This window comes from Impatiens glandulifera, chromosome 4, assembly GCF_907164915.1.
Source record: "Impatiens glandulifera chromosome 4, dImpGla2.1, whole genome shotgun sequence".
Lineage (NCBI taxonomy): Eukaryota > Viridiplantae > Streptophyta > Magnoliopsida > Ericales > Balsaminaceae > Impatiens > Impatiens glandulifera.
In genome coordinates this window covers 7,725,388-7,750,063 of record NC_061865.1, presented here as the reverse complement: position 1 = coordinate 7,750,063, position 24,676 = coordinate 7,725,388, and the positions used below count along the sequence as shown (strand labels likewise).

The window sequence follows — 24,676 nt, the reverse complement described above, 5'->3', positions numbered from 1 at the left end:
GAAGAAGGAATACAGAGTTTTTGCCTCACACTTTATCTCTCTAGAATTCTATCTTCACCATGTAAACCCTTAATAATCACATATTTATAGAGTAAATATTCAGGTAATAAACCTAAATAACTTTGATCAGGCCCAAACCCAAAACCAAAAAAAAAGAAAACTCAATAAACTCTAATTAACAATGTAAAGTTTATTATAAGTGTAGGCTCCGTAACTCAATAGGAATGACAACTTTTGCTAGTATTGAATTTGTTGCTCATAATTGAAAGAAAACTCATGATTTTAAGAAGTATATAGCTCATCTAAATTTATTTTACAAATCTTGGAGGGAAATGAGCTATGGTTTAGAAGATGGTTTAGAAGGGTTCAGTGAATTTGTGTGTTGTTAGGTTCTACATTTAAGAACAACTACACAAAATATAAAATAAAAGGAAAAAACATGAAAACTTCGTAATAATAATAATAAAAACACGTCAAGATTATCATATTTTAGAAAACAACGTAATAATAATTTAATAAATGATACGCAATATCGAACGATTATGAGACCAAAAGGTCACGGTGGAAGCGTTTAGAGTATAAGCGGTGAAGATGTTAAGTGTCATGCTAGTCTCATTTAGTTTCAAAAAAAATATCGAAGGATTATAATTATTAAAAGTTTGACATTTTTTTACTAATTGAATAATACATTAGAAAATAATCAAGATATTTACTCAAAAATTATGACTTTCAACCGGTCATCTCAATCCAAAAATTATCAGATAAATTTTAATCATACTCTACAAGAAAATGTTGTTAGGTTATCGTCTTATTTTTGTACGTATGTTTCAGCATTTTAATTTTGTTTAATTAGGATTTTGTATACTTTAATTTGTTATAAATAAAATAAGAAAAACAGATTTTATTTGGAGCACGTGAGTGCGCGGGAATGGAATAAATGTATTAATTAAATATAAAAATGGAAAGACAAATCAGTGGTAAAAATAGGATAAGTCAATGACGTCATTGATGGATTTGTAGGGGATTGTTTGATTAAATTTTATTAAATTATTTTAATAATTCAAGAATTAATTAATTAATCAAATCATTACAACCCACAATTAAAATATGAAAATGTCATTATTTCTTATTCCCGATAACAATTTTAATTAATATATCAAATATGACCGTGTTTTGATTATTTGATTAAAAGAATTTTTTTTTGTTTTGTTTTTGCTAAGAAAACATTATTTTCAAACCATCCCTAACCGTGTTTATTCAAGAGAAATGTATAATCTTTTATTTGTTCTTTAGACCACCTGAAGTTTCTTTAGTCAAGTCATTGAAAGTTTCAGTCATTTTTTTTAATATTAGTTCATATTGAAATTAAATAGTGTTACAATATAAAAACAATGAATATTTTAAGATATTCTTTTTCCTACCGTCTAATTCTTTGTCCGGTCATTTGACAGGTTGGGTTAAGGTCAAGCGATACAAGGATCAAGAAGTTTGGGTATCCGAGATTTTATTTCCTTTAATAAAATCCTTCTCTCAAATTGCGTAGTAGAATTTATATTGAAACCAAATAGTCTTTGGCGATCGTTAATTAAATGTAAATTTGTTCATGATTGGTCTAAATAGTTATCAAAAAGTCTAATTGCACAGTGGGTTGTAGAATTTTGAGTGAAATATATATTATTTATGAAAGAGTTATCGTTAGAGATCTAGATTCATTGTGCGGGACATAGCCTCGATTAGCTTCTGGGATGATGTTGGGTGCGAGATTAAGTGTCTCGTTGTGACATTTTCTGAGCTTAACTCCATTGTTATTTGTAGGAATGCCAATATTAAGGATATGTTTGTTCCTCACTAGTCGCATCAGATATAGAAGGAAGTTAAACACTATGAAAAACTCTATTCTCATGCTAGGGTTTTATCATGGTGGGGCATAAGAATATTGATGATAAAGAGAGGAAGATGTACAATAGTCATTTAATTAAAATGTAAATAATATAATATAGATTATGTTAGAATCAGTGGCAACTATATATAGATAGGGGGTCAAAATATTGTTGACAACTTAAGACACTTTCAATTCGATTTTAATCCTGTTAGAGATTAAAATCTGTTTTTATTCTTCATAAATCTTCGCAAGCTCTTGAACGGATTCAAGTACGGAAATGCTTGCTCGATTTGAAGCGTCGGATAAGAGATTGAAAGTTGTAGAAATGAAAGAATACAAGGAGTTTTATGGATATTCGAAGATAAAACTCTTACAACACCCCTATTTCTGTTTCCATAAGGATTTTCATTAGAAGAATTTGATTCGTATAATGACTACACAAACCCAGTCAGACATACAAGATTTAACAACTGTCTGTTTCTGAACTTCTAGTTAACACTATGTTGAACAGACAACCTATGTTCAACTTACAATACTGATAACAATCACAGATATTACAGTAATTTTAATTCTCGGCTTAATAAAATACAATGTATGCTTAATAGAGAGTAAAAGACTTTGCAAAAGCTTTTTCTAAGTTAGTTGGCATAAAAGTGCTTCAAGAGGGAGTTTTCCGTTGTACTTAGATTATCTTTTATATTAAAGCTTAGCAACGATCGACTCTGATTCTTGGATTGTGAATTGACCAAAAAGATTCGCCGTACCGGAAATCCACGGATTTGACGTTGTACTTTGATGTTGAGGCATAGGCAACAGTCGAATCTGATTTATAAATATTACGTGTCGACTTTCTGTTGGTTGAAAGCTAGATGGTAGTTGTAATAAGCTGATTAGGACGTCTGCTTATAACGAACTCTACTGTCCACTGTGATGGTGAGCTGTGCAGATAAATAGAGCACTTCTTCAGATGGCTGCTGAAACAAGGCGTCTACTCACGCTTTTTTAGATTGTTGTTGAAGCAAAGCGTCTGCTCATGCACTTCTTCAGACTTCACGTCTGCTGAAGTTAGACGTCTGCTCGCGCATTTCTTCAGACAACGTCTGGTCGCGCACTTCTTCAAACTAACCCGTTTGATGAAGTTAGATGTCTGCTCGCATACTTCTTCAGACTAACTCGTTTGTAGAAGTTAAACGACGTCTTCTCGCGCACTTCTTTAGACTAACCCTTTTGTAGAAGTTAGACGACGTCTGCTCGGGCACTTCTTCAGACTAACCCATCTGTAAAAGTTATACGACGTCTGCTCGCGGACTTCTTCAGACTAACTCGTCTGTAGAAGTTAGATGTTTGATCGCACTTGCTCAGACAACACGTCTGATAGAAGGAAGACGTCTTCAGACGTATCTGCGCAAAGATAATTTTAACAACTTAGTTTTTTTCAGATCACATCATTAAAATTTTGTCGTATTGATTTAAACTTATTGACCTAAGTTTATTAAAAAAAAATTCCATAATTAATTATTTTTCTTTTAATTAATTTTCATTTTTCATTATTTAACTTAGTCTAACATATTACAAAATATAAATTATGATACCATAATACAAAACTCGTTATATACTTGAATCGGTCGGCTATATACATGTCTTACATATAAATGGCGGCTTATCACATTAGTGAGAATGCAATATAATTTAATTTAAAAATGAAATAAGTTTATTAGTAAAATTAACTATAAATCATTTGTAAGAAACATAACATAGTTGGAACATTAGACGATCAATGGTTATAAATTACTTAACAAGAGGTTAAAATTTCAATCGAAGAATAATTTTTTTTCATACTTTAGTTAGGTTATTTATTTTGTACCGCTTAAAAAACCTAACTATTTCAAATAAAAATAAATCTACAATAAGCAATTTTAAACAAAAATAGATATACAATGTATTATACCTATTGCCTAATTATATATATTTTTTTAAGGAAAATGACTAATTATATTTTTTTTTAGGAAAACGGTTAAAACCATTTCATTAAAATCCCAAAAGTGGGAGGGTAAAGAATCAAAACTAGAAAAACCTTAGCTATGATTAAAAGATGAAAATCAAACGACACTAAAGAAACTAATTAGTAGTCATCAAACATACAAAAACAGAGATTACAAACAAAAATTATAAATTGTATCAAATCCTAATCATCCCAATCATGATTTTTATTTCCATATCAACCTGATGCTTCAACAGGTTATCTTCCTCTTCCCCTTGTCCTTCCTCTTCCCCTTCCCCTTCCCCTTCCACTTGTAATGAAAGAGGGGTGAACTGAAGATGATGATGAGTACTGCCTATTCTCATTTTGATTTTTTCTTTTATATGAACCCGTTCTAATTTGATAAAACGAATCATTCTTAAAAATTATGAGCTCTTCACCTTATTGTTCTCAACTTAAATTTCAAGATCATTGTCTTTATTTTTCAGTTTCAGCTTTTGAATCCTCAACAACTTTGGATTTCTCTATATCAACATTAGAATTCTCTTCTTCCTCTTGATTAGCCTAAGTATCTTCCTCTCTGTTTTCATCAACAATCACTTCAACTTGATTGGATTGAGAATCTCCAACCATCTATTCAATATTATTAGGTTGAGGTTCCACCTCCTTCATCGTACTGCTTTCGTCTTGTACATAATTTTCTTTATCTTCTGTTTCATGATCTTTAACCAAAATTTTCTCTTTAATAATAGGCACCTCTGTTTCATTTTCCTCCATCAATACTTTCTGGCCTTTATGAGTTTTTTGATCTTTTTCCTTAGCCAAATAACAATTTGGGCTTGCATGTTAGAAGGTATTGCAGAAAGTGCATCTATATGGCCTCCACTCATAATTGATTTCCATGACAGTAAGTTTTCCTTTTCTGTCTACTACTGTCATACTATTCGACAACGTATTTCTAGGATGTACCTCAATGCTAATTTTAGCAAATTATAGGTGCTCTCTTCCTTCAGTAATTGAGTCCATATATAATGACGTACCCAATAAACTTACAAAATGACTAAGAGCTTCTACATTATACATGTGTGCAGGGATATTCCAAAGTTTGAACCAAATATGAGTTGTTTCTTTAGACTTGCTTAATAAGTTCAAATCTATAGACTGTCTTTCCAACTTCATGCAGTTTGATCCAATATATGTATGCTCATTTTCTAGAATTTAATCTAAATTTATCCCTTCTTAAATTTCAGAAAGTAGAGATCATGTACATTCGCTGAAATTTTCTCCAATCCTTTTTTCTCCCATTGCTTCATAAGTGCCTCTTTGGTGATTAGGAAGGAAACTCTATTCTTTCCTATGTAGTTTCCCACCACTACATTTTCCCATTCCCTAACACAATTTTTTTCTAATATAGTAGGCAATTTAAATTCAAAAAGAAAATTCAGTACCTCCACTTTTGTCTATACATTGCTTAAGTAGATTTTTCCTTTGTATGCATGATATTTAGCCTTTTTCCCAATGTTGTTTTTCCAGATTTCATTGATTTTCCATGTAGAATTATTTCTGATAGTATAGGTCTTTAATTTAGGAGCATTCATTAACTCCCTCATTGTTGCAATATACCATTTTACTATCACTTCATATTCATCCTTCTTGAGTAAATTCCAGTCTTGTAGATATTAAATGTTAAGTTGGACGGTTGTGCTTTGTATTTTCTCCTTGATGAGTACAATCTATCATTTCTTAGCATGCATCAGGAGTTTGGTGATTATGGTTTTGTAGTCCAAATGAATTTGCCCTTTGATTATACCCTATCATCCAAACTTCTTCTTTCTTCTCCTTAATCCCTGCATTATTTTCCAAAGACTTTTGAGCAGCAATTGGGTCTTTGTTGATTTCCTGCACTTTTTCGATAATAACTTCTTTAGCTATTTTGTTAATTTCCTTCTCTAAAGTTTCTTTGACTCCTTTAAGAACAAAGTCCTGCACTTCTATGGCCTTGACTCCTTTAAGAAAAAAATTCTCCACTTCTTTTGCCTTGTTGTTTTTTCCTTTTACCCATATTCCAATAAGACCTCAAAACAGGGGATTAAAGTCAGAACAACAATCTTGAAACGACCTTATTCAAACCTAGACGATTTTCCCCGATGTGCCGAACGTGCTAGACGTGCCGACGATCTTTACTCCGACCACGTTTCCCGTAACCGACTACCAAATTAACTGAACCGCACGACCGAGCAACTGTGTCAAACGTGCCGATTGTACCTATTGTGCCAAACGTGGCGACGATCTTGATTTCGACGCGATTCTTGATTGAATATGAGAATGTGCACGTATTTGGGGAAGAAATTCAAGATTCCATCACTGACTAATTATATTTTAGTTATACTAATCGGGTATCATACTTTAACTCTAATTATTCTATGTTATTGGATTTATAAGAATTTTGGGTTAGTTTTAAAAACTGATGATTAAATTACCTTATAATCAAAATATCTTTAAGAAACATATCTAACTAAATTATCAATTTTTTATTTTATTTTTTAATTTAGGAATCTATTTAAAACGTTTTTGAATTAGAATCGATTTCGTGACATTTTATTTATTAGAAATCACTTATTTTTATGTCATTTAGTGAGTTAATTTAGGAATGCAAATGAGCTAAATCGAGCTCAAACCAACTTGAGCTCGATGTTTAACTCGATTTAGTATTAATTAATTCGACTTCAACGAGTTTAAAAATTTGAGTTTAAGCTCGACTCGACTCATTTATGTAATATATCTACGGAATATATTATATTATAATATAATATATAATATATATAATCCATGGACCACGGATTAGGGAATTAGTGATTTCAAATTTTGAATTTTAGAGGCAATATAATATAATAATATGGGCATGACATATGAACTGGGAGAGAGTGAATACAAAATATTTGTTTTAAATTTTAAGTTTAATATTAAAATAAATAATTTATATTATTTAGTATCAGACTCGCAAAAGCTCGAAAAATCATCGAGAAAATATTATTTGAGCTCAAGTTCGGCTCGAATGTTAAACGAGTCGGCTCGAGCTTGTTCAAAGTCAAGCTTAAGTCGAACTTTGACCGAGCGCCTCACAAATAGCTTGATTTGCATCCTAGGTTAATTACCATTTTTTAAGTGTAATAAAGAATAGGTGAATTCATTAAAGATTACATTATTTTGGTTGGATTGTAAAAATTGAACTATGTTATCTTGTTCCCAGAATTTAATGAATATTTTTTTTCTAGTTTTTGGGATTCCTTTGAGAAGTTTAAGATCCTAACTCAAAATTATTATTTTATTCTTCTTTTGATCCATTTATTCTTTGTTGATGTGATCAATTTATATATATGTATAAAAAATACTATTATATATATGAAAAAAAATCTTTGTTGATGTAATCCATTTTTATAAAAATATATATAACTATTTCAAAATAACCTTAATTTTCTAAAGTTACACATGATAACATCATCGATACATATTTTGTGCATATATCTAAGACTATGTGCTGAAGAATTGTAGTACTTGAAAACAAGTTAGAAGAATTCAACACCCTCAAATTCTAAATTAATCTTTTAGATAACCGAGACAATTTTGCTATACATTTTAATAAACCCTTTGTTCAATATTAAAGATATCTTTTTGAAACAAAGAAACAAATTACTTCATAGAATTTACACATTTCTCGAAGATTACTTTATTATTATTATAAAATAAAAGGAAGAGATCGAATTTATGATCTTTTCATGGGATGGAATGACATGGAGTGCTTGTTAGAGATAATTCGTAATCGTATTGCAAGTTAGTTGGTGAAATGGTGGATTTCATAAAATAAATAGAGGCTCTAGAAATTCGTATACAAATGCTGAAGGGAAATAATCTATGGTCTCAGATGGGTTAGTAATTTTTTTTTTATGTATAAGTTATATCAATTGAGAATTTCGAACTACAATGAAATTAACTTGGATCGATTAAGGAACTATGTCTTAATATGTTTCTTTTTGAACTTGTAAATTCTTAATTGATCTTTTTGTACATTTATATTATAATGCCTAAGATTAAATATTTAAAAAAATTACAAGTATGCTTTGGCATTTTTGTTTTGTTAAATTAAGATTGTGTAAACTTTTATTTTTTATAAATAAAAAAAATATTTATTTAGAGCACGTGATTGCCCGGGAATGGATTAATAAATATAAAAATGGAAAGACAATGAAATGGTAAAAATAAGGATACCCACGTAAATGTCATTGCTTCGGTATTTTTACAGGGTCTTTTTGAAAGGTCTATTGGAATCTTCTTTTTCTTTTTAAAAATAATATATATTAGTTCAGATTGAAATTAAACAGTGTTCAAATAGCAATATAAGGGTTAATTATTTCCTTAACTCAATTATAAAGTCATTTGTTGAAAGTTTATTTGTTGATAATAACTTATTAAAACTTGTGTAACAAATTTTAAAATAGTTTATAAAAACTGTGGATTAATATTAATTGATTTTGGTCGTTGTTATCCCTACAAAGACACTATTTTCAAATAATATTTAACAATCCGTAGTGTTTGACTTGTAAACGTACGTGAGTCTTTGGAAGGTCCAATTGAATTTTGTTTTACTAATTATTTTCTGAAAGAAGGTCATGAAGTCAAGTGAAATGACGACATTAATGACCTAGCTAATTAATTTTATTATTTATTAATATTACGAAATTTAATCCTTAAAATAAGTGCTAAATTAACCTAATAACATTATATTGTATATACTTTATTCACACTAAATACTAAATAGTACCTAAATTTAATTCAAATATTCAATATTTAACCTATGCATAAGTTCAACACCATCCTAAAAATATTAAAAAAAATATATTTTTTTCAATTTTAAATCATTCAGCTAAATTATTAGATTTATAAAAAGATATATGGCTAATTAATTAGGTTAAATTAATTTTAAATATTAAAATATTATATATAAAATAGTGAAGAAGTGCTTAGGTATACTAGATTGGACTTCGTTTAACAATGTCATTTCATTAAAATGGTGTAGCAGATATTATTATTCTTCGGAGCCTACCTCCTTGCTTGTGGTTAGACCATCTCCAACCGAAACTCTTTTTCAAACTCATTTTGATATAAATTTCACATCAAACAGTAATTCTTCTCCAACCAAAAATCCATTCTCAAACCCAAAAGAATATTCTTATAATATTCTTTCTTAAATTAAATCAACTTTTATAACTTTTTAATATCACCTATATATTTTACAAACTTATAAATTACACCACAATATTATAATATCATCCAAATATTTTAAACTTAATTATAAAAATTTATTAAAAATTCAAAAATTACAATACACGAACACAAAAAATACATATTTTTTAATATTATTATATATATATTTTTTAAATATTATTATAAATTTATGTTATATAAAAAATATTATATAAATGAATTAAATTAATAATTATATAAATAAATTTAATATAAAATATAGAATAAAAATAAAAATATAATCAAATAAAACATACAAATAAATTAAAATATAAATAACTTATATAAATTAATTATATAAATAAGTTTAATATATAAAATTGATAAAATAAAAGTTGAAAAGTTAAAATGTAAAATATATATATATATATATATATATATATATATATATATATATATATATATATATATATTATCAACGCATTTGCATGCTTTGGATAGAGAAATTGGGATATCCATTTTGCGTCTCCAAGCTGATATTCTCATTTCTTATACATTAGGATCTGATTTTAGTAATGTTTTGTTTTACTGGTTCACAAAATCAAATAATTGGATAGTAAAATGCAATATTTGAAGTTACATTTCAGTAATGTTAATGTTTTTTCGTGGACAATGTATATTTTTGATTGACTCTGTAATTAATGGTTATTTTGATATATATATATATATATATATATATATATATATATATATATATATATATATATATATATATATATATATATCATACTAGTATTTTATAAATTTAAATGGGCTTAAACTTTTTTTTAAATGCATTCGTCCTTTTAAAAATAAAAATCAATTAATATAAAATCCATAAAGTGTTAGTTGAAAGAGACTGTAAAAATGTATTTGTGTTGAATCTAGTCTTTGAAAGTTCCAGCGGAATTCTGTTTGACTAATTCTTAATTGATAGATCTTTTAATTATTTTCTAAAGAATGTGATCATCAATATTGAATGCATGACAATATATTTTTATTATTATTATAAAGTATGAAATTTCCTTAAAAGTTAATCAGGAGTACTGTGTAATATGGATTATCGAATTAAGACTCATTCAATTTCTTAATTCACAATAACTATTTTATAAGGCCATTTCAAATATTTACTTTTTAAATTGTTATACAAATTAATAGTTTATTTTATCAAATAGACAAAAAAAGAAAATAAAAAATAATTGAATTAGACTTATATAAGAGTTTGGTTAAACTATAGTTACAATTCAAGTTATTATATTGTTAACCATAACTTCATAAAATTACATCAAAAAAATGAAATTTAATATTTTAATACTATTATGAGGGCAACTAGTTCAATAATAAAAGTATTTTTTTTTTTTTTTTTGTTCATCATGCTTCACAAGAGATGCCAGGTACCTTTTACAAAAATTAAAATGAAAAACTAAAAGCACAAACAAAAAGAATGATCAAAACACAATAAATTTTAAAGTTAGTTATTGGATTATTAAAAATAATTAAGATGGGTAAAGCATGAGTTTACTTAAACTCCTAAAGATGTTAGTTTTGTGAGCCTTTAATATGGCCATAATAATTTATTTGGATTTGAGTATGTTTATTTATTTTTTTTGTTTTAGTGATATTTTTATGTAAATCAAGTAATATTCTGATAATTAATTACGAGATTTGTCCACTTTAGATTTGATTTTAGTAATTTGATAGGTCAATCAAACTAGTACTATTTTTTTTTTACAAAAGTTATATTCCATAATGGCAAAACAAACACCAAATATAGTAAATAGAGGAACATATGATACAAAAACACACAATAATATTTTTATTCATAAGGCCAAATCACATTAAGTCTTTTATTGGTACAAATAACAATAAACAAAATAAAAATATGATTAAACAAACTTAATTAACTAGATTAAAAAAGGTACATGGCACCCATCAATTATAAACTTCACAATACTATTCTTAATAATCTTCAGGATTATAATATTGAACTGTACGTTCATTTATGGATTGTAATGGTCTGGCATTGCTCCCGGATTCATCATGAATTGCCTTCCGCAACACTTTTAGTTGTTCTCTAGATACTGTCATTACTTTATTGACTACCGTCCAATTAACAGTTTCATTGCATGGAGGAGTAGTTAAAGAACCATGATAACGGTAATATTTATGATTTCCAATCTCAATCATTCTCGGATCTACAATCCCCACCATTTTCTCCATTTCTAGTTTGTCTTTAAGGTCTATCAAATCTTCCTTTAACTAAAAGCAAAATATCAACATCAATCTTGAACTATTTTTTCCTCAATTTTCTAATAGTAAAGATAATACACAATCGATCGAGAATGAGTAGGTACCTGGCTTAAGAAATAATCGGCATGTCCAAGTTTGTAAATGATACTTATAACGGCAATTTTTCCGCTCTTGCTCTTATGAACCAAGTGAGCCTCGAGATCAAATCTACATTTTGTTTATGGAATTATATTAGTCCAAACATTATTATTATAATATTTCACCACTACTCAAGCGACATACACTTTCAAACATTGGAAAAATAGTATTACCTTCGACCGTTAATGGTATGCTCAGAAGGTGAATGCCAATGACATTGGTCGAGTTCATATTTAGTTTCATTTATTTCAATAGATCCCGCGTCGCCTTTCCAACTCAACTACAATATATATTTATACATATCAATAAAAATGATAATAACCATCAAGACCTATTTAATTTAATCGATATGGAATTATTATTCACATTAATTAAACTATATTTTTACCTGCATGTCATGGCCTTTATTAATGAGGGTGGCAATGGATGGCTTGTATTTCCTTTTAACAATCCCTAAATGGGAAACCATTTCAACTCTCTCATTCGAAAGATCAATTGGAGACTGCATCCTTCCATTTTTACACATGCTCCATTCTTCTCGTATTTCTCCCCATCGTTCCGGTCCCCTTTCGCTATCATACTCGTAGCTGAACTCTCCCGCATACTCTGCATACATTTATTATCATTAATGTATGATGCCATCTTTGTGTTAACTATAAATTAAAAATTTTACCTAATTGTTTAGACAATATTAATGAAGTAAAAAATAATGCTTACCATGTTTCTCAGATGCTGTTGTATAATTGGAAGAAGCTAAGAACAAAATGAAGAAAAGTATATGAAGAGTACTAATGCTTCTAATTTTCTCCATCTCTTGAAGACTCTCTCTTTCAAATAGAAGATTGTTACAATTAATTATAAGTGATTGAATTAGAATTGAGGGTTGTGTGGTTTTAGGGTTGAGGAGATGAAGAGCTTATATAGGAAGAGGCCAGCCATGATCTTCCTTAATGTGAACAACAATAATACTAATGGAAAAGCAGGTGGGTGTACGGGAATTGAATAAATATAATAATAAAAATGGAAAAGCAAATTAAGAAGTGGTAAAAATACGATACCGTCAATGTCATTGCTGGGTATGCTTGTTTGATCATGTGTATTTGTTTAGATTTTATTTCATTATATTAATCAAATCATTTCAATCCACAATTAAAATATATAACATTTTCAATTAATATATCAAGTATGATCGTGTTTTGATTATTTGATTCAAATAATTTATTTTTTATTTATTTATTTTTCTAATAAAAAAACACATTATTTTCAAACAATCCCTAAGAGTGTTTGTTCTATTATCTTTCATTTGTTCTTTTTGTTTTGTGTGTTGAATTAAGTCAAGTCATTGAAAGTTCTATACTCATCTTTTTTTTCTTTTTTTAAAAAGAAATATTAATTCACATTGAAATTAACATGACGACTTTTGTCTTAGTTTTCTTTTTAATTTAATTTACTATATAGTTTGATAGTTCTAAAGAAAAAGTCAAAATCCACATTTACCCCATTTTTATTTATTATTTTTTTTTTATTTTTTTTCAAGTTCCCTCTAAATGTTTTTAAGTTCACCCTAACTCTAATTTATAAATTTGTCATTGGAGTTATCTAATCAACAATATATCCATACAACAAGGGTGGAACGGAAACCACCAAATTTTCAAATAATATCAAACCATCACTTTGAATCTTTGCTAGGTCCATTGGATTTTGTTTTACTTATTCTTGATGGGTTCTGATCAAATATATCTTTAATTATTTTCTTAAGTCAAGTTAATTCCTTGGACATCAAGTAACTCGTACTTCTTCCACCTCAAACTTGATAGTCTTTCATACCAACAAGAGCTACAACTTGGACATTTTTTGGAAACCTCCCTAGAACTTATCGAGAACCCTCAAAGGAACATCGAATCTCTCTAGCTTCTTCTCCTCTCGAACAACCTCGCTCTAATATGTTAGGATTTGTATCTCTCAAATCCGTCCAGCTTGAAACAATCTGTAAAAATACAAGAAAGAAGAACACAAGAAGACACAGATTTATAGTGGTTCACTCAAATTGAGCTACGTCCACTTCATCCACCACCAGATTTCACTATGAAGAAGAAGAAATACATAGTTTTTGCCTCACACTTTATCTTTATAGAATTATGTATTTTTTTTTTTGTAAACCCTTAATAATCAAATATTTATAGGGTAAACATTCAGGTAATAAACCTAAATAACTCTTGGTCAGGCCCAAAACCAAATACAAACCCAATAAACTCTAATTAACAATGTAGAGTTTATTATAAGTGTAGGCTCCATAACTCAATAATCTCCCACTTAGAGACTAACTTCATCATCTCTCGATTGTTAGTGGCTTTCAATCAGGTGTCTTAATGAAGAAGACCAACTGAAGTTGCACATAACTTCAGTTTCTTATTTGTCATAGTTTTTGTCAACATATCAGGTGGATTCTCACTTTCAGGAATCTTCTCAAGAGCTAATACTCCATCTTCTAAAGCTGACCAGATAAAATGATAACGAACTTGTATATGCTTCGTCCTGCCATGATAAACATAATTCTTTTCCAAATGATTGGCACTCTGACTGTCGCATCACAACACACTTCCCTCGTAGTCTTGACCCAATTCTAGCAAAAAGGGTTGTAACCACATCATCTCCTTAGCAGCCTCTGTCACAACAACATATTCTGCCTCACAATTAGAAAGAGCAACAATTTTATGCAATTTTGAAACTCAATTGATTACAGTACCTCCTAGAGTATAAATGTACCCTGTTGTGCTCTTCCTACTTTTTACACTGTTATACCGTCGATAAAGATCTATACCTATAAAATTTCGCTAGTGAATAATTAAAAATAATTAAAGTGAGTAAATCATGGGTTTACTCAAACTTCGTATAATAATGTATAATAATAATTTATTTGAATGTGAGTATTTTTTTATTTCAGTGATCTTTTATAAAAATCTAGTAATATTTGGATAATTTCTAACCGATAGCGATAGCGATAGCGTTTTAAGTTAAAGAAAGATCCTGACTTAGGGTGTCATTTAGTTCTCCTTAATTGAAAAATAATATAAATATGAATAATTAATTACAAGATATGTCCAAATTAAAACTGAACCATTTTTTAGTTATACTTTCACCATTTGATTGTGATTTTCATAATTTTCTAAGTCAATAAAAATGAGTTATATTTTTAAAGAAAAAATTATAGAGTCCACAATGGCCAAACAAACATCAAATATAGTAAATAGATGAATAAATAATAGAATACTTGTATCCACATTTGTAAAAAACACAATAATATTTTATTCATAACTCTAGATCACATTATGTCTTTTATAGGTATATGATAAAACAATATCCAAAATAAAATAAATGATTATTAAACATACTTATTAACTAAATTTAAAAAAGTACATAATAAAGGCACACACCAATTATAAACTTCATAATACTATTCTTAATAATCTCCAGGAATATAAAGTTGAACTATACGTCCATTTAGGGATTGTAATGGCCTAGCATTGCTCCCTGATTCATCATGAATGGCCTCCTGCAACACTTCTAGTTGTGTTCTTGAAACTGTCATTACCTTATTAACCACGGTCCAAGTAACAGTTTCATTGCATGGAGGAGTAGTGAGTGAACCATGATAACGGTAATATTTGTGACTTCCAATCTCAATCATTCTCGGGTCTACAATCCCCACCATTCTCTCTATTTCTAGTGTGTCTTGAAGGTCTATCATGTCTTCCTTCAACTGCAAGCAAAATATCAACATCAATCATAAACTTTCTATTTTTCATTTTTCTAATAAATATAGATATACAATTGATCATTCAAGAATGAATTAGTACCTGAGTTAAGAAAGAATCGGCATGTCCAAGTTTATAAATGATGCTTATAACAGCATATTTTCCGCTCTTACTCCTATGAACTAAGTGAGCCTCAAGATCAAATCTACATTTTGTTTAAACAATTATATCAATGCAAACCTCATTAGTCTAATGTTTCACCATAGCTTTTGCGACATCCACTGTGAAATAAAAAATACTTTTAAAATTAATAAATTGTATTACCTTCTGCCGTTAAAGGTATGTTCAGAAGGTGAGTGCCAATGACATTGTTGAAGTTCATATTCAATTTCATTTATTTCAATAGATCCCGCATCTCCTTTCCAACTCAACTACAATATTTATTTATACATATCAATTAAAATTATAAATAAATATCACCAAAGGTCTTTCTCAACGTATTCAATTTAATCGAGATGACATTATCAATCACATTAATTAAAGTGTATATTTACCTGCATGTCATGGCCTTTATTAATGAGGGTAGCATTGGATGGCTTGTATTTCCTTTTAACAATCCCTAAATGAGAAACCATTTCAACTCTCTCATTTGATAGATCGATCGGAGACTGCATCCTTCCACTATTACACAAGCCTCCCCATCCTTCCTGTCCTCTTTCGCTATCCACCTCGTAGTTGAACTCTCCCTCGTACTCTGCGTACATTCATCATCATTAAAAGTTTTGTGTAGATGATCATGCTATATTTGCGTTTAGCGTAAAATTATAATTTTCCCTAAATGTTTAATTAGGCAATATTGATGTAAAAATTAATGCTTACCAAGTTCCTCAGAAGCTGTTGCATAATTGGAAAAAGCTAAGAACAAAATGAAGACAAGCATAAGAAGAGTACTAATGCTTCTAATTTTCTCCATCTCTTGAAGACTCTCTCTTTTGAATAGAAGATTGTTACAAATAATTATAAGTGATTGAATTAGAATTGAGGGTGGTGTGGTGTTATAAGGGTTGAGAAGATGAAGAGCTATATATAGGAAGAAGCCAGCCATGATCTTCCTTAATTAATTCATATGACATGGCAATGTGAACAACCATTATAATACTAATGTTCCATGCATGCATCATACTTTGAAAATTATAAACACTATTTATTTATGTTAATTTCAAATTAACATTTATTTATCTGAAGTTAAAAATATGATAACATCTTCAAATACATATTTTATATATATTTTCAAGACTACACCATCTGTTGAAGAATGGTACTTGAAAACATGCTAGAAGAATTCAACCTAGCTCAAATTCTAAATCTCTTCCATAAGATAACCTAGACAATTATAAAGTCCTAATTGTATTATATTTTTTAAGAAACCTTCCAATTAGTATTAGAGATATATTTCAAATAAAAAAATAATAATTTTTAGAGTTTACGTATTTCTTGAATGGTGTTTATTATTATTATAGTAATAAAAAAAAATGTATGCTTATTCAATGTGATGGAATGACAACTTTGCTAGTATTGAATTTATTGCTTATAATTGAATGTAAACTCATGATTTTATTGTTAAAATTTTGGACTCAAGTGAAAGAAATATATATAGCTAATCTAAATTTATTTTACAAATCTTGGAGGGAAATGAGCTATGGTTTAGAAGGGTTTAATGGATTTGTGTGATTTTAGGTTCTACATTAAGAATAAGGATACAATTGTAAAAGAAAAGAAAAAAACATAAAAACTTCGTAGTAATAATAATAATAATACAAATACATCAAGATTACCAAATTTTAGAAACAACGTAATAATAATTTAATAAATGATACGCATTATTGAACGATTATGAGACCAAAAGGTTACGGGTTCGATTCCATCTGGAAGCGCTTAGAGTTTAGGCGGGAAACAATGACTGTGAGGTGTAATGCTAGTTTCATTTAATTTCAAATAAAAAAATATCGAAGTTTTATGATTATTAAAAGTTTGACATTTTCTTACTAATTAGATAATACATTAGAAAATAATCGAGATATTTATTCAAAAGTTATTACTTTCAATCAATAATCTCAATTCAAAATTTTAAAAAGTTATCTAGTATTCCGAGAATTATCAAATAAATTTAAACATACTCCACAAGAAAATGTTGTTAGGTTATTGTCTTATTTTTATTTTTGTTATGTTTCAGCATTTTAATTTTGTTTAATTAGAATTTTGTATACTTTAATTTGTTATAAATAAAATAAGGAAAACATATTTTATTTGGAGCACGTGAGTGCGCGGGAATGGAATAAATGTATTAATTAAATATAAAAATGGAAAGACAAAGAAGTGGTAAAAATTGTAGGATAAGTCAATGTCATTGCTGGATTTGTAGGGGATTGTTTGATTAAATTTTATTTAATTATTTTAATAATTCAACAATTAATTAATTAATGTCATTGCTGGATTTGTAGGGGATTGTTTGATTAAATTTTATTTAATTATTTTAATAATTCAACAATTAATTAATTAATCAAATCATTACAACCCACAATTAAAATATGAAAATGTCATTATTTCTTTCCCGATAACAATTTTAATTAATATATCAAATATGACCGTGTTTTGATTATTTGATTAAAAGAAATTTTTTGTTTTGTTTTATTTTGCTAAGAAAATATTATTTTCAAACCATCCCTAACCTTGTTTATTCAAGAGAAATGTATAATCTTTTATTTGTTCTTTAGACCACCTGAAGTTTCTTTAGTCAAGTCATTGAAAGTTTCAGTCATTTTTTATAATACTAGTTCATATTGAAATTAAATAGTGTTACAATATAAAAACAATGAATATTTTAAGATATTCTTTTTTCCTACCATCTAATTCTTCATGCGGTCATTTGGCAGGTTGGGTTAAGGTCAAGCGAGACAAGGATCAAGGATCAAGAAGCTTGTGTATCCGAGATTTTATTTCCTTTAATAAAATTATTCTCTCAAATTGCGTATTAGAATTTATATCTGAACCAAATAGTCTTTGGGGATAGTTAATTAAATGTAAATTTGTTCATGATTGTCTAAATAGTTACCAAAAAGTCTAATTGCACTGTGGGTGGTAGAATTTTGAGTCAAATATATATTATTTATGAAAGAGTTATCGTTAGAAATCTAGATTCATTGTGCGGGACATAGCCTCGGTTAGCTTCTAGGATGATGTTGGGTGCGAGATCAAGTGTCTCATTGTGACGTCTTTTGAGCTTAACTCCATTGTTATTTGTAGGAATGCCAATATTAAGGATATGTTTGTTCCTCACTAGTCGCATCAGATATAGAAGGAAGTTAAACACTATGAAAAACTCTATTCTCATGCTAGAGTTTTGATCATGGTGGGGCATAAGAATATTGATGATAAAGAGAGGAAGATGTACGATAGTCATTTAATTAAAATGCAAATAATATAATATAGATTATGTTAGGATCGGTGGCAACTATAGATAGGGGGGTCAAAATATAGTTGACAACTTAAGACACTTTCAATTCGATTTTAATCCTGTTAGAGATTAAAATCTGTTTCTATTCTTCTTAAATCTTCGCAACCTCTTGAACGGATTCAAGTGCGGAAATGCTTGCTCAATTTGAAGCGTCAGATAAGAGATTGAAAGTTGCATAAATGAAAGAATACAAGGATTTTATGGATGTTCGGAGATAAAACTCCTACGTCACCCCTTCTTATGTTTTCATAAGGATTTTCACTAAAAGGCTTTGATTCGTATAGAGACTACACAAACCCAGTCAGACATACATGATTTAACAACTGTCTATTTCTGAACTTCTAACTAACACTATGTTGAACAGGCAACCTCTGTTCAACTTACAATACTGATAACAATCACATATATTACAGTAATTTTAATTCTCGGCTTAATGAAATACAATGTATGCTTAACAGAGAGTAAAAGACTTTGCAGAAGCTTTTTCTGAGTTAGTTGGCATAAAAGTGCTTCAAGAGGGAGTTTTCCGTTGTACTTAGATGATCTTTTATATTGAAGCTTAGCAACGGTCGACTCTGATTCTTGGATTGTGAATTGACCGAAAAGATTCACCGTACCGGAAATCCAGGGATCCGCCGTTCATAAATCCAGGGATTCGACGTTGTACATTGATGTTGAGGTGTAGGCAACAGTCGAATCTGATTTATAAATATTACGTGTCGACTTTATATTGGTTGAAAGCTAGATGGTAGTTGTAATAAGCTGACTAGGACGTCTGCTTATAACGAACTCTATTGTCCACTGTGCTGGTGAGCTGTGTAGATAAGTAGAGCACTTCTTCAGATGGCTGCTGAAGCAAGGCGTTTACTCACGCTTTTTCAGAATGTTGCTAAAGCAAAGCGTCTGCTCACGCACTTCTTCAGACTTCACGTCTAATGAAGTTAGACGTCTGCTCGCGCACTTCTTCAGACTAACCCGTCTGTAGAAGTTAGACGACGTCTGCTCGGGCACTTCTTCAGACTAACCCGTCTGTAGAAGTTATACGACGTCTGCTCGCGGACTTCTTCAGACTAACCCGTCTGTAGAAGTTAGACGTTTGATCGCGCTTGCTCAGACAACACGTCTGATAGAAGGAAGATGTCTTCAGACGTATCTGCGCAAAGATAATTTTAACAACTTAGTTTTTTTCAGATCACATCATTAAAATTTTGTCGTATTGATTTAAATTTATTGACCTAAGTTTATTAAAATATTTTTTCATAATTAATTATTTTTCTTTTAATTAATTTTCATTTTTCATTATTTAACTAAGTCTAACAGATTACAAAATATAAATTATGATACCATAATACAAAACTCGTAATATACTTGAATCGGTCGGCTATATACATGTCTTACATATAAATGGCGGCTTATCACATTAGTGAGAATGCAATATAATTTGATTTGAAAACGAAATGAGTTTATTAGTAAAATTAGCTATAATTCATTTCTAAAAAACATAACATAGTTGGAACATTAGACGATCAATGGTTATAAATTACTTAACAAGAGGTTCAAAATTCAATCGAAGAATAATTTTTTTTCATACTTATAGTTATGTTATTTATTTTGTACCGCTTAAAAAACCTAACTATTTCAAATAAAAACAAATCTACAATAAGCAATTTCAAACAAAAATAAATATACAATGTATTATACCTATTGCCTAATTATATATATATATATATTTTAAGGAAAATGACAAATTATATTTTTTTAGGAAAACGGTTAAAATCATTTCATTAAAATCCCAAAAGTGGGAGGGTAAAGAATCAAATCTAAACAAACCCTAGCTATGATTAAAAGATGAAAATCAAACGACCTTAAAGAAACTAATTAGTATTCATCAAACATACGAAAAACGAAGATTACAAACAAAGATTACAAATTGTATCAAATCATAATTATCTCAATCAGGATTTTTATTTCCATACCAACCTGATGTTTCAACAGGTTGTCTTTCTCTTCCCCTTGTCCTTCCTCTTCCCCTTCCCCTTCCCCTTCCCCTTCCTCTTGTAATGAAAGAGGGGTGAACTAAAGATGATGATGAGTACGGTCTATTCTTATTTTGATTTTTTCCTTTATATGAACCCGTTCTAATTTGATAAAAAGAATTATTCTTCAGGAATTCTGAGCTCTTCACTTTGTTGTTCTCAACTTGAATTTCAAGATCATTGTCTTTATTTTCTTCATTTTCAACTTTAGAATTCTCAACAACTTTGGATTCCTTTATATCAACATTAGAATTTTATTCTTCCTCTTGATTAGCATGAGTATCTTCCTCTCTATTTTCATCAACAATCACTTCAACTTGATTGGATTGAGAATCCTCAACTATCTCTTCAATATGATTAGGTTGAGGTTCCACCTTCTTCATCGTACTGCTTTCGTCTTGTACATAATTTTTTTTATTTTCTGTTTTCTGATCTTTAACCAAGTTTTTTTATCTTATATAATAGGCACCTCTGTTTCATTTTCCTCCATTTTTACTTTCTGGCATTTATGAATTTTTTATCTTTTCCTTAACCAAATAACAATTTTGGTTGCATGTTTGAAGGTATTGCAGAAAGTGCATCTGTATGGCCTCCACTCATAAGTGATTTCCATGATAGTAAGTTTTCTTTTTCTGTCTACTACTGTCATACTATTCGGCAGTGTGCTTCTAGGATGCACCTCAATGCTAATTCTAGCAAATTATAGGTGCTCTCTTCCTTCAATAATTGAGTCCATATATAATGACGTACCCAATAAACCTGCAAAATGACTAAGAGTTTCTACATTATACATGTGTGCAGGGATATTCCAAAGTTTGAACCAAATATGAGTTGTTTCTTTAGGCTTGCTTAATAAGTTCAAATGTTTAGACTATCTTTCCAACTTCATGCAGTTTGATCCAATATATGTATGCTTATTTTCCAGAATTTCATCCAGATTTGATCCCTTCTTAAATTTCAGAAAGTAGAGATCATGTACAGTCGCTGAAATTTTCAACAATCCCTTTTTCTCCCATTGCTTCATAAGTGCCTCTTTGGTGACTAGGAAGGAAACTCTATTCTTTCCTCCCACCACTACATTTCCCATTCTCTAACACAATTTTCTTCTAATATAGTAGGCAATTTAAATTCAAAAGGAGAATTCAGTACCTCCACTTTTGTCTATACATTGCCTAAGTAGATTTTTCCTTTGTATGCATGATATTTAGCCTTTTTCCCAATGTTGTTTTTCCAGATTTCATTGATTTTCCATGTAGAATTATTTCTGATAGTATATGTCTTTAATTTAGAAGCATTCATTAACTCCCTCATTGTTGCAACAGACCATTTTACTATCACTTCTTATTCATCCTTCTTGAGTAAATTCAAGTCTTGGAGATATTGAATGTTAAGTTGGACGATTGTGCTTTGTATTTTCTCCTTGATGAGTACAATCTATTCTTTCTTAGCATGCATCAGGAGTTTGGTGATTTTGTTTTTTTAGTCCAAATAAATTTGCCCTTTGATTATACCCTATCATCCAAACTCATTATTTCTTCCCCTTAATCCCTACATTATGTTCCAAAGGCTTTTGAGCAGCAATTGGGTCTTTGTTTATTTCCTGCACTTTTTCATTAACAACTTCTTTAGTTATTTTGTTAATTTTCTTCTATAAAGTTTCTTTGACTCTTTTAAGAACAAAGTCCTGCACTTCTATGGCCTTGACTCCTTTAAGAACAAAATCTTCCACTTCTTTTGCCTTGTTGTTTTTCCTTTTACCCATATTCCAATAAGACCTCAAAACAAGGGGTTAAAGTCAGAACAACAATCTTGAAACGACCTTATTCAAACCTTAGACGATTTTCCTCAATGTGCCGAACGTGCCAGACGTGCCGACGATCTTTACTCTGACCACGTTTCCCGTAACCGACTACCAAATTAACTGAATCGTACGACCCGAGCAACTGTGTCGAACGTGCCGATTGTACCTATTGTGCCAAACGTGCCGACGATCTTAATTTCGACGCGATTCTTGATTGAATATGAGAATGTGCACGTATTTGGGGAAGAAATTCAAGATTCCATCGCTGACTAATTATATTTTACTTATATTAATCGGGTATCATACTTTAACTCTAATTATTCTATGTTATTGGATTTATAAGAATTTTGGGTTAGTTTTAAAAAACTGATGATTAAATTACCTTATAATCAAAATAGCTTTAAGAAATATATCTAATTAAATTACCATTTTTTTTTTAATCTAGGAATCTATTTAAAACGTTTTTGAATTAGAATCGATTTCGTGATATTTTATTTATTAGAAATCACTTTTTTTATGTCATTTAGTGAGTTAATCTAGGAATGCAAATGAGCTGAATCGAGCTCAAACCAACTTGAGCTCGATGTTTGACCAGATTTAGTATTAAATAGTTCGACTTCAACGAGTTTATAAATTTGATTTCAGACTCGACTCATTTATGTAATATATTTACGGAATATATTATATTATAATGTATAATATATATAATCTATGGACCACGGATTAGGGAATTAGAGGTTTCTAATTTTGAATTTTAGTATGGGCATGACATATGAACTTTGAACCGGGAGAGAGTGAATACAAAATATTTGTTTTAAATTTTAAATTTTAATATTAAAATAAATAATATATATTATTTAGTATAAGACTCACAATAGCTCGAAAAATCATCGAGAAAATATTATTTTAGCTCAAGCTCGGCTCGAATATTAAACGAGTCGGCTCGAGCTTGTTCAAAGTCAAGCTTAAGTCAAACTTTGACCGAACGCCTCACGAATAGCTTGATTTGCATCCCTAGGTTAATTACTTAAGTGTAATAAAGAATATGTGAATTCATTAAAGATTACATTATTTTGGTTGGATTGTAAAAATTGAACTATGTTATCTTGTTCCTAGAATTTATTGATAATATTTTTTGTCTAGTTTTTGGGATTCTTTGAGAGGTTTAAGATCCTAACTCAAAATTATTATTTTATTCTTCTTTTGATCCATTTATTCTTTGTTGATGTGATCAACTTTTATATAAAATAAATACTATTATATATTTGAAAAATAATCTTTGTTGATGTAATCCATTTTTATAAATATATATATATATATATATATATATATATATATATATATATATATATATATATATATAACTATTTCAAAGTAACATTAATTTTTCTAAATTACATGATAACATCATCAATACATATTTTGTGCATATATCTAAGACTATGTGCTGAAGATCATGACTCAAAATTACTAATTTATTCTTCTTTTGATCCATTAATTCTTTGTTGATGTGATTCATTTTTATATAAAAAAAAATTACTATTATATCTATGATAAAAATCTTTGTTGATGTAATCCATTTTTATAAAAAAAATATATATAACTATTTCAAAGTAACCTTAATTTTTCTAAAGTTAAACATGATAACATCATCAATACATATTTTGTGCATATATCGATCTAAGACTATGTGCTGAAGAATTGTACTAGAAAACATGTTAGAAGAATTCAACACACCTCAAATTCTAAATTAATCTCTTGGATAACCTAGACAATTTTGCTATACATTTTGTAAAATATTAAAGATATCATTTTGCAACAAAGAAACAAATTACTTCATAGAATTTACACATTTCTCGAAGATTGCTTTATTATTATTATAAAAAAAGGTAGAGATCGAGTTTATGATCTTTTCATAGGATGGAATGACATGGAATGCTTGTTAGAAATAATTCGTAATCGTATTGCAAGTTGGTTGGTGAAATAGTGGATTTCTTAAAATAAATAGAGGCTCTAGAAATCCGTATACAAATGCTGAA

The 24,676-nt window shown here is 29.1% G+C and overlaps 2 protein-coding genes across 2 annotated transcripts; both read right to left on the bottom strand.

Moving 5' to 3' along the window:
• Positions 1–11,102: 11,102 nt before the first annotated feature.
• On the bottom strand, positions 11,103–12,342 carry LOC124934613 (alpha carbonic anhydrase 7-like). Its single transcript, XM_047475139.1, has 5 exons — positions 12,249–12,342; positions 11,920–12,137; positions 11,705–11,811; positions 11,498–11,600; positions 11,103–11,402 (listed from the first exon to the last, which is right to left on the bottom strand). Exons 1-5 carry the CDS (start codon positions 12,340–12,342, stop codon positions 11,103–11,105), a joined length of 822 nt encoding a protein of 273 aa, XP_047331095.1.
• Positions 12,343–14,991: 2,649 nt separating this feature from the next.
• LOC124934612 (alpha carbonic anhydrase 7-like) lies at positions 14,992–16,259 on the bottom strand. Its single transcript, XM_047475138.1, has 5 exons — positions 16,166–16,259; positions 15,841–16,040; positions 15,611–15,717; positions 15,389–15,491; positions 14,992–15,291 (listed from the first exon to the last, which is right to left on the bottom strand). The coding sequence occupies exons 1-5, from the start codon at positions 16,257–16,259 to the stop codon at positions 14,992–14,994; spliced, it is 804 nt and encodes a 267-aa protein (XP_047331094.1).
• Between the last annotated feature and the right edge of the window lie 8,417 nt (positions 16,260–24,676).